This window comes from Anopheles bellator, chromosome 1 (genome assembly GCF_943735745.2).
Source record: "Anopheles bellator chromosome 1, idAnoBellAS_SP24_06.2, whole genome shotgun sequence".
In the NCBI taxonomy this organism is placed as follows: Eukaryota; Metazoa; Arthropoda; class Insecta; order Diptera; family Culicidae; genus Anopheles; species Anopheles bellator.
The window spans coordinates 20,789,275-20,800,284 of NC_071285.1; the positions used below are offsets into that span (position 1 = coordinate 20,789,275).

Sequence of the window (11,010 nt, forward strand, 5' to 3'; positions counted from 1 at the left end):
GCCCCAGCCGAAGCGAGGAGGTTGTGCGATCCCAAAACTGGTTTCGTTCGTCGAGGAAGGCTTTCGTTCGGCTGCGTATGTGTGTATGGGAGGGTTTGAAGCTATCGACCGGAGCCACCGGCCGGTCCGTTGGGGTCCGTCCAGCGGCGGGCCGGTTTCGGGTCAGTTGGTCCATGGCCGCCACTTCTCGCTTAATGTTCTCTTTATGCTTGAGCTCCCTCTCCGAGGGGTCATTAGGGATGGTGGCCGGCAAGAAAGCACAGGGCGGACGGCAGAGGGATGCGGCAAAAGAACGTCGGTGGGTTGTGGCTCTCTCTTTGTCATGTTGACTGCGCGGTGTCAAAATAAGAAAAGAGTTCGAAGCACAGAACGGCAAAGAAACGAACTCCCACCACCGCCGGGGGTTGGTGGGCTGTGGGTGGTTGGTGGGCGAGAAAAATCGATCCGACAGGGGGGCGGCAGGCGCTTTCTGTGTTGGCGGCGGAACACGCGAAGTTTATGGTTCTGGCTTGGGTCTGTGTTGGATGGTCGGAGGTCTCCGTAGCCGGATTCTTCCGTGAGCGATAGCCGTTTAAGTTAAATCGGTCAAAAGCCCTCCGTCGTCCGTTGTGTTGGTGATCTTCTTTATGGTACGAGGAAGGGCGAGGAGGTGCGGAGCAACTACAAACCCCCAGAACACTCCACCACGGGCAATCGGCCGCATGTTTGAAACATCCCCCAAACAGAACGAGAGCACAAGCAACGGAATTGATTATGTGTTCGGTAGGGATTATCGCTCCGTTTTATACGGGGTTTTGTTGCCCGTGCTACTGTATGTGTGTCCGCATATATGCCAAACTTGAAACACGGGACCGTTGGCAGTAATCGAACCAACGAACGCGAAATCAAATTTAAACGGCGCGTGGTGAAATGGAATGGTTATTCACCACGGCGCGCAACGCGCTGAGCGTCATGCGACGTTGCAACACAAAGTCGCGTCGCAGATCGAAAATAGGGTTAAATTAAAATTAGTTTATTTAATTTAAATTAAGCGATCAGGTTGCTAAAGTTGTACTAGACATAATTTATTAAACAGACAAGCAATGGCTGAAGTAGGGCCGTGAATACCGAAAAAGGTTCTAACAAAACAGTTATTTTAGAGTGCTCCTAAAACGTGCGGATCGGAAGCCGCGTTTCTTCGCTGCCCTCCGGATGCCGTGCCTTGCAGATGAGGGTCTTGCCGTTGTCGGAGGCTTTCAGTGGGTACTTGAGCGTCTGCTGGACCGTATTGCCGCGGATGTTACGGCTAACGAACGGGGCGGACAGACCTTCGTAGATGAGCTGATCGTCTGTGGAATCGGAATAGGGTTAGAACCTTCGTAGAGAACCTTCCTTGGGCCGGACACTTACTCACGAACCAGAGGAACCCGGCCGGTGGGTTGCCGTCCCGGGACACGCACTGCACCACCAGCTCGCTGCCCTCCTTGAACGATCCTTTCTGTTGCTCCACCGCACTGGACACTATCAGCTGCGGTGATTTCGGCTTAACTGGCGCTGATAGGGCTTCCTTTTTCACCTCCTGCTTTTCGTTGGTGTACACTAGAAGGACAAAGAATTTAAGGGCCTAACTCGTTTCAGCACGCACCACTCAACGTACCTTTCTTCAGCTTGATCGGTAAGCTCGTTTCCATGAAGCCGCCCTCGTAGGCGGGATGTTCCGCACGGCACGTCAGCTGCTTTTTGTTGTCCTCGACCGCGATCGCTCGGCGGTAGATCTGCTGGACGGTGGCACGCCGGTTGCTGATCTCCACGAATTCGGCCCCCAGATCATCCGTCAACCGGACACCGTCCAGGTACCAGGACAGCTTGGCCGATGGCCAGCCATCCCGTGACGTACACTTCAGGATCACCTTTTTGCCGAACTCAAACTCCCCGTTCGAGGACTCCACGTTGCTGGCCAGCTCGATTTTTGGGGGTTCCGGTGGTGCGACTGCTTGGGATAGGAGGACCACAAAGGGAACATCATTTTAAGCCGGTCTTTCGATATCGGTGGTGGATATCGGTTGCAACCTTCACCTGATATGTTGATGTTGATCTGGCCCTTGTAGGTTTGACCGTTCACCGAAACCGTACACTCGAACGGTCCGTCGTGGGACGGCTTGATCGTGTCGATCGTAATACCGCACGATCCCTTGCTCCAGCCGAGCCCATAGAACCGAACGCCCTCGACCGGAGCCGGAAGCTTATCGCTGGCCGCGAACGGGGCTGGCGCTCCGGGAACTTTCACTCTGAGGCAAAGGAAAAGGACACGTTAGCACACGTTACCCAGACTCACTCAATTATTCGTACATGCAGAAGTCGATCGGTTCCTCGACGAGACACAGGAGATTCACATTTTTCTGGCCCTCGGCAACGGTCACCTGACCCACCGGTTCCGTCTGCACCTGGATTGCCCCAGTGAACCCCACCAGCGCCAGGACGACAGCACCATAAATCCAACTGTTGCACATTTTGTGTCCACAACGAGTTTCCACAACTTTAGAACAAAAGCTTCGCTTCGATTCGCCGGAGGCCGGAGGTCTCGAACTCGAACGCTTACTTCGGATCAAACTTCCTTCAACGGGCACCCGTTGAACTGAACTGAGGATCCGCTCGGTCGCGGAGGTCGCTTTTAAGTTGTCGACCTGCCCCCGAAAACGGTCAAACCAGAAGATCGCATCTTTACGATCGCAAGCATCCGGAACTCCGCTCGCGGGCGTTCTCGGGGACCGGTTCTATAGCGCGCTTGCTGTTTGAAGAACTTCCTCTTTCATCTATCGGCATCGATCGGCACCTTAATTATCGCGCGCTGCCGGCTTTCTTGGCAGAGTTCGAGTTCGCAGTCCGCCCTTTCGGGTGCATATTAATCACCCCGCAAGGGGGAGCCTTAAGCTCCGCATAAGGAAGTGGCGCGTTAGCGGATCGGTTTGGAGGAGGCTGACGGAAATAAGAACAACACAAGACATATGGCAATAAACCAAAAATTTATGCTCGTTTTTTCTACGTCGCACCCATCCCCAACAACCGGCGGGGATTCCATACGGCGGGTGATCCTCAGTCAGCGTTAATTATTTGTTTTGGTTCCGCAAACCGGTTCGCGGAGCTGGGTGGAATTAAAATTTTTCGGCAATCTCCACGAAACACAGCCCCACCAAAGAGCCAAAGTCCTAACGAACTCTCATAAACGCCCCGGTTTTATGACTCTCCGGTGTCCGGAAGGGCCGTGAAACGGTTTGTACGGTCCGGATGATGGCATTTTGTTTGGCCGCACGTCGATTAACCGAGCCTTTTTTCGCCATCGACTGCCGAAATGTGGCCACTTACCTGATACCGGTACTAGGTCTGGCTGGTCTCGGCAGAGCGGAAGGAAGTATTTTTATCGTTTTATGGCAACCACCGATTGCGCCCCCTCTGAGCCCACCACCCGCCGCCACCCGATCGCCATTTCGCTGGGCTGGGGTGGATAGAAAATTTTGGGTAAATGGTACACCCTGGTGTCGCTGCCATTTGCAAATCACACCCCCCGGGAGCGGTCAATGCCTCTGCGGAGTTAGCGGTGGGCGCGATTTAATTCAATCCTCTGCCCCAACGGCGGGTGGTTTGTGGTGGCGGGTTAATGTTTGCAATGGTCATCGGTTAATGGATCGGAACACATCGGTCTAGCGTTCATTTTGTTTTCGGGCCCAATGTAAACAGCAGGAGCATGACTGTAGACTGTGTAAAAATAAGAATGCGTCATGGAGTTCCTGGTCCACTGCCCGAGATTTCTGTGCCGTCGAATAGAATTCAGTTGGTAAGGGAGTATCAGCAACCAGGGGTTTTGTTTCAGGATTCTAAAACGGAGATTTCAGCTGTTGGAAGATCTTTAAAACACTCTGAGTCGTCACCAAATATGCGCCAAAATGTATGCAATTCGCATTGCTCGGAACAAATTCAAATCGAATCGACGCATTCAATTGACGATAAAACTACTTTATTTGACGATTTTGGGGCAGCAAAAACAATCGATAACAGGTTTCGGCATCGTCTTGTACTATATTTGCACGGGCATATCTTAGGCGGGCACAATAAAACACTAATCTGGCTCATTACTCACTATCGTACTTGTTAAAGCATCATCAGTTACCTCGTAGAGAGTTAATACGAAATAAATAAATATTGTAATACATTGGCCGCGCCTTACAGGCTTCCGATCGCTCTCCCTCTCTCTCTCTCTGCTCTCCTAAATGCGCTCACATCGATATATCCATCGTCGTCGTCATCACTTTTTGCCAATTGTTCATTTTTCATTGTTTACTTTCTTTTTTTTTTTCACTGTACACGCTCATCGCTACACCGCGGGCAGCGATTACTCTAAAGAAATGGTAAAGAAATTTGGTTAAGCACTTTTCGGGGACTCTAATCCCAATCTGAAATCTGAATGCCTGGCGCTGCGAGTTTTATCCTTTCCCGTTCACATTGCCACATTTCGAGGGCTGATTTTCAATACTTTCGGTGGAGGAACTATGACACGAAGGAAGAAGGATCGCATGATTGTACAGCTTGGAACCCATTTACACACACACCCGGGGCGCCCCGCGGGAGGTCCGTTTTGAGAATACTTTCAAAACCGAAAAGCCCAGCCAACCAACCCACCAACAACCCTTAACCCCTTGGTGGGCTGGACAGGAGTTTGAAAGCATTCTCAAAGCTGCGGCTCCCCGAAAGCCCCAGGATACAGCCCCCTGGGTTAGGACAATTGGATTCACAACAGACGTGTCGCTATCACAGAGCAGAAGAATGTCCACACGCTGATCAGCCAGAAGGTGGCGCCGCTGCTGTCGTCGTCGTCGTCCCGGACACGGTTATCCACCGGCACACCCTCCTCGTCCATCTTCAGCGCCCGGATGACGTAGCTTTGCGTGCCGAGCGCATTCGAGGCCTCGAGCGTAAACAGTGACGCCCGTTCCTGGGAGCAGTCGTTGTTCTTCAGCAGCACCATATACTCGCCGGCGCCCTGCAAAACGAAGGGAAGGGTAAGCAAGGGGTGGTCACGTTTGATAAGAACGAAACGGGAAGCGGGCTTGTCTTACTGTTTGCCGTGGGATGTACGCCTGGTAGATGTCAACCGTTTCGCCTTCCTTCACCAGACGCCCGTTCACCTTCCAGCGTGTCGTGGGCTGGGGATTGGCGTGGATCGTGATGTTGACCGAGGCACTTCCGGTCGCCGGCAGCTCGTCGATGTGGATGTGAGGAATTTCTTCCGGTGCAACTGCAAAAACGGGAAATGATAGCGAGTGAGGTTAGCCGTAAGCACCCCGGGAGCCTCTGGAACATTAAAGCAACATGCAAAGGCTTCTCTACTCAGACGCATTCCTGCGGATCGATAACAGTGAGACTGTTCATGGGCGGCACTGATCAAACGGAAACGGTTGGAATAATCGACTCCACTGTTGTCGGCGGCACTGTGTCAACTTTGACAAGTTCCTACCAACCACCAGCCTAGCATAAGCATGACGATTACTGGCCTCCCATGGGCCGGTATGGAGCTCGGTAGAGGCATTTGCCGCTTAATTACTGCGCAAATGTGACACACGGGTTGTGCGTGGCTATGAATATTTCATGTCCTACCGGAGGATGGCCCATTCCACACACCTCTTATTCTTGAGTCATATTTCCATTCTAAATCTTGCATAAAAACGCCGTTGAAATGGAAATTTCCTCCATCGTTTCGAGGATCACCCAGTGTGAGTTTTCCACCAAATCCAAAGAGGGGGGGATCGTTAAAAGTGGCGGCTCTGTTTATGTTGGTCAAACACAAGGCGAATATCGCCCACATTAAAACTTCCCATTGATTTACGCCCCCCGCCGGCGTACCATTAAGCTTTTAGTGGCCAACTCTCCGGACGAAGGTAAACACCTTGCAGGGGCCCCTGTTTTTCGGGATCGATTTAATGCTTCGAAAAAATAAATGGGAAAAGACACGTTTCGGTTGGAAACTCGTAAAACATAAACGGATTTCTCGCCAAACAAGATTAACCGGGGCGGGAGATCATCGGTAATCCGGATTCGTTTGGCGAAATCCAAAAGTAACACAAAAAGTGTAATAATCCGCTTCTCAGCCCAGGCACTCGTTACGAGAGCGAACGAGCACTCGATCCAATCCGATTATTGGTCAAACAGTTAGCGGTCGGTTGGCGTTTGAAGTGCCCCTCGTCGAGAGACACAGTCCACACTGTCGGATCATGGCGTACTTTCCGATGACCGTGGGATCTGTCCCCCGAAACCGGGTACCCTACGGTGATTCACCTGCCAGACAGCAGTTTGGAACTTACACTTCACGTTCAGTGGCAGCAGGATGCGCTGGACGTTCTTGGGCAGGGCGTAGTGTTGCGCTTCGCAGACCAGCATCTTGCCGTTGTCTTTCGGCGTCACGAAGATGTGCACATCCTGCTGAACCGTCTGCAGTAGCTGATCGTTCACCAGCTCCTGGGTGATCTCGAGTGGTTTCAACAGTGACGCATCGAGCGGGCTGTCGTCCAGGAACCAGGTCAGATTCGCTGCCGGCAGTCCCTGGCGTGACACGCACCGTGCCTTCACGAGCTGATTCGCACGAATCCCACCGTCCACGAGGTCGGTTTGTTTGGAGATCTTTAGCCCCGTCGGTTGCGGCGCAATCCGGATACCGTACTCGATGGCCGCCTCGTGCTGCTGGCCACCGATCGTCAGCAGGCAGACGAACTTTCCTATCCGGTCGGCTCGTACCGATGCCAAACGGACGCCACACTCGCCGCGGGCGAGACCTTCGCCGTAGTAGCTGACACCATCGGGAAGCGCGGTCACATCGAATCCTTCCGGAGGGCTATCGGGGAAGCCGGGTAACCGGACGTGGCACCGTTCGATCGGTTTGTCAGATCGGCACAGCAAATCGACGTTCTTCTCTCGCGGCTTGTAGTACGTCATCGATGACGGGACGGTCTCGATGTGCTGGGCTAAGGCGGGCGCCGCGAGACCTGCAAAGGGACGGTAATTGAACAGAGTTTCAAATGTAGTCCGGCCATTGAGGAGAGAGCGCGAGAAGTGGGTCCGAGTTAATGTAAATATTGATTTTCCACCCTCGCCACTGAGTACTGTCTTGGGCCGAAGGGCAACGCGCAGTTCGAAGGTTGCCAGACATCGATTCCATTTTAACGGCGCGCCTTCGAGGCCATCTGGGAGTGCTCCAATCCGGTGGGTGATCTCAGCTTGTCGGCATGGCCCAACCTTGCATGGCGTTGGCGCATTGTTTTAAAAATCTGTCCCGGTTCGTGGAGGTACCTCTCGAGGTACACCTTCGGGTAAGTACAACAGACACACTTTCAGTCCTGTTGCGCTCGTGACTTATCAAGATTGAGAAACTGCAGTCACTCTAAGGCACACTTCACGACTGGCAAAGGTTAAACCGGAAGATCGGAACGCTCAGGATAGCACGTTAGACGCGACGGTCGTGGGTCGCCTCCGATCTGGGAATGCCATTTTCGTGATGAGGTTCATATACGCGATGGGGCGACATTGAGTGACTCATTAATTTTCCGAGCCGGTCCCGCGAACTGGCGGCACGGAGCAATTGTCTGTCCTGATGTTCGCCCGGCGTACGTGCGTCTCGAAATGTTAAACGCTTCACCCATTAATCATCGGGAAGATATTCTCTGCAATATAGGAGGACATTTGTACTGCAAGCCGTACAAGGAATTCATATTGAAATGGTTACAGTTCACTCATTGCATGTTGCCCTGATTTATGTCTCGAGCAACGCCAGTGCTGGAGCCAGGATGACTGGAATCCCATTTCTAGACCGGGTGAAATGTATTATTAAACGTGGTCTGGTTGCTTCTAGAGATTGAATGACAAACATTGCGAATTCTCATTCTAAGTGTTTCGTGCGTTATGAAGATAACTCTTTATACTCTCTCCTATCTTAGAATCAGTTCCGTCAAATTAATTGTTGTAGTGAAGATATAAAAGAAAAGAAAGCAACTGCCAAATCTACATTCCAGCCCCGCAAGCTGGGCTCGGTTCAAGGTTCAAGTTTCAAAAATAAACACGTTTTTCTCGTTTCACTCCGTGGCGAGGAACAAACTTCCAGCACCGCTGGAAGAAGCTAGATGCAAGTAGCGCCAAATTGGACTGCAACAAATTTGTTTTCGAGCTGCCGTGGTCAGCCCAATCTGCATCTTTTCAATCGCCACCACTTGAACGGCGGAGCGTGGCCTTAACCGTGAAGCACTTTAAATACGGCCATATTTTTTCAATTTGCCAGGTTTTATTTTTGCAACACGCAACGCGATTGTTATAGCCCGAGGGCCCACCCGGCAAGAGCTGCGGGCAGCATAAACATCGATTAAGTTAATGATTAAACTGCCACTGGCGAGCCGGCACGGATGGAACGCTGGGGCGAGTCCGAGATTGGCGCCCGAGACGACCGAAACGGCAACATATGTGTCTAATGAGAGCAGCGCCAAATTAAATGATTTATTGCTAGCCCATTCTGTGCTCTTGCTGCAAAAATATGCTGAAACGCGAAATGGTTTCACGGCACGCCACAAGTTGTGAGCCCCAGAGAGGGTGCGATTCGTGAGCCAAATAAGGAATTTAGAGCAAATCAATCTTTTGGAACGTGGACAGCTCCCGCTGGGAGTCGGACATATTTCGATTCGGTTTTCGAAATTTGAATCCTCGGCATTCGGGTCCGGAATGACGATCGAACGACCGGCGATCGAATGATGTGATGCATAGGCAATTCTGGCAACAGTTCTGGGGTCCACCTAAAAGTCAATTGAAACTGTATTAGGTATTCCGTTAGCAGCTCCATGTTTGAACGGGAAGTTAGTCAAGGTATTTTCCTGCGAACAGTTCCGATGTACCGAGTCAGCTCTGATAACACCGTGCGGCGTAGATAACACCCTTCTGAGGAATTCTAGATGAATCACCGAACATGTGGTGTTCTCTCGTCGAAGAAGGTATCAATAGAGCTGCGCAAACAGCACCTAGCGTAAACACTGGTCACATTGTCAGAATAGAATGATTGGCCCAAATGGTGGTCCTCTTCGAAATTGTACCGAGTAAGGGAGGGTTACTTTTAACGATAAAGGCCGCCCAGGTTACTTTACAGTGTTTACAAAGCTATGGGTCAATAGAATAAACCGATTCCGGGCTAACATTCTCCTAGCTCGCAGTTTTGGGAATGGTATTTTCAAAATGTCTTATCACAATTTACGAGGCCAAGACCGTTGGCAGCGCGCGCACGTAATTGCCAATTAACATGCCGATGGCCGGGCGTTTGACGAATGTGTTAAAAATACCATTCAACCTCGGACTGGCGGTGACGATAAAAATGCTCACTAAGAGCTTACAACGATGCGGGTCGATGCTGTCGTGATAAGGCGCCATCGTGCTCCGTTATCGTGTTCAACGATAAGCCTTCGAAAGCGGCCCTTGAAGTGCTCACCAGCAGCAGCAAAACGCATTCCGTTGTGGTTATTTAACACGACGCCCTGGCTGTTCCTCAGCAGAAGCCGACGGTGATCGTTTATCAGATTTTTCGAGTAACGTTCTGACATCTGTCATGCGGCAAAGTGCCGAAAAAAAGATACACGATCGCGGGCGAACGGTTTTGTAAAAATAGAACCGCCAAAAACCGTAGCTGACCGAGGCCATCGGAAGTGAGCATTACGGGATCACGTCACGCCAAGCGGACAGTGAAAGTGCTGCGGTTTTTACTTTTGCTCCCGATCGGCCAATCATTGCCAACTAGATCGACGCCACCGACTGCTAATTGGACTGATATTCTGGGCTTTTATGGACCGTTTTGTTCCATGTACGGAAAGGCTTCCAGCTCGCGGCGAAGGAACGCATCGGCATCGGTCAGTTTTCAAGGTTGCGATCGCACAGGATCGAATGTCCACCTTAGCCGGTTCGACTGGTTTTCGCGAACTCTCTTTTTGGGTAGCTTTTTTCTGGTCCAAAGCTTCAGGATAAGCGAGTTATGAAAGGTCACTCCAAAGATCAGTCTCAGGCTTAGGAAGATTTGGCGATGGATCTTGGCAATATATTATCGTCTTCGTGGGCACGATAATTGTCAGGTGGCTGAAAAGGAAACAATAGACACGCGCACCGCAGGGCTTCAGATGTCTCGAGATTCACTTACCGTAACACGAGCACAGGGCGATCAGAAGGTGAAGAGGACTCATTGTTTTTCGCCGGTGCCTGATGGTGGTGGTGAGCATCGGGGTTTAGTAGGGAACGACAACGACTGCAACGACGGGATACCGGACCGGCTGCTCGGACGCACAATTCTGTCTGTCAAACGGCAAACACACGGATCGGCGATCGCGGCGTCCGCGGGATTTACTGTTTTCGGCTCACAAACGCTTCGCACAAACAACGGCCCGCCACATACACGCTCACGGTCCACGGTCTGGTTTGGTTAGCTGTTGGTTTCATCAATTTTCGACGCCTTTACGCAATCTCGCGCACGCTTTTAGCTGTGGGAGAGCCGCGCGTTCAGTAACCGTGGCACGGACGCAACGCACACCGTTAGCTACACACAGAAGCACAAACGCTCTCGTATTGTGACACTAGTTTTCTCTCTGGCGGTTTGGGACGGACTGACTGAGAAGATGCAGTCAGGCTAAATACAAAAGCATTTCAACGGAACCGCGAGTGCGTTTCGAGAGAGTGAGCGAGACAGTTTGCTCACTCGGAGCCGGCCCACTATGGGGAAAAGGCGGTCATTGCTCGATTCCAAAAGCAGAGGGGTTTAGTTATATTTTTTTAAATTGATAAGTTATCTATGACAAACCCTAATTTTTAACCTTCCATGTTGCGTAGATTCGGAAAATTAATCTGTCGAAGTCAAAAGAGTGATAAAAATGGCTCTTTAAAACCAACTTTTATCAGCTACTTTAACGCGATCGTTAGCACAGTTCTGCAATATTATACATCATTCGAAAGGTAATAAATCCCTATTTCATA

The 11,010-nt window shown here is 51.2% G+C and overlaps 2 protein-coding genes across 2 annotated transcripts; both read right to left on the reverse strand.

Annotated features, from left to right (window-relative positions):
• Positions 1-1,146: 1,146 nt before the first annotated feature.
• LOC131215194 (fasciclin-3-like) lies at positions 1,147-2,489 on the reverse strand. Its single transcript, XM_058209582.1, has 5 exons — positions 2,329-2,489; positions 2,056-2,267; positions 1,637-1,969; positions 1,390-1,578; positions 1,147-1,328 (listed from the first exon to the last, which is right to left on the reverse strand). Exons 1-5 carry the CDS (start codon positions 2,487-2,489, stop codon positions 1,147-1,149), a joined length of 1,077 nt encoding a protein of 358 aa, XP_058065565.1.
• Positions 2,490-4,039: 1,550 nt separating this feature from the next.
• Positions 4,040-10,624, reverse strand: LOC131206345 (fasciclin-3-like). Its single transcript, XM_058198869.1, has 4 exons — positions 10,184-10,624; positions 6,333-7,010; positions 5,091-5,269; positions 4,040-5,014 (listed from the first exon to the last, which is right to left on the reverse strand). The coding sequence occupies exons 1-4, from the start codon at positions 10,260-10,262 to the stop codon at positions 4,763-4,765; spliced, it is 1,188 nt and encodes a 395-aa protein (XP_058054852.1). The 5' UTR covers positions 10,263-10,624; the 3' UTR covers positions 4,040-4,762.
• Positions 10,625-11,010: the final 386 nt, after the last annotated feature.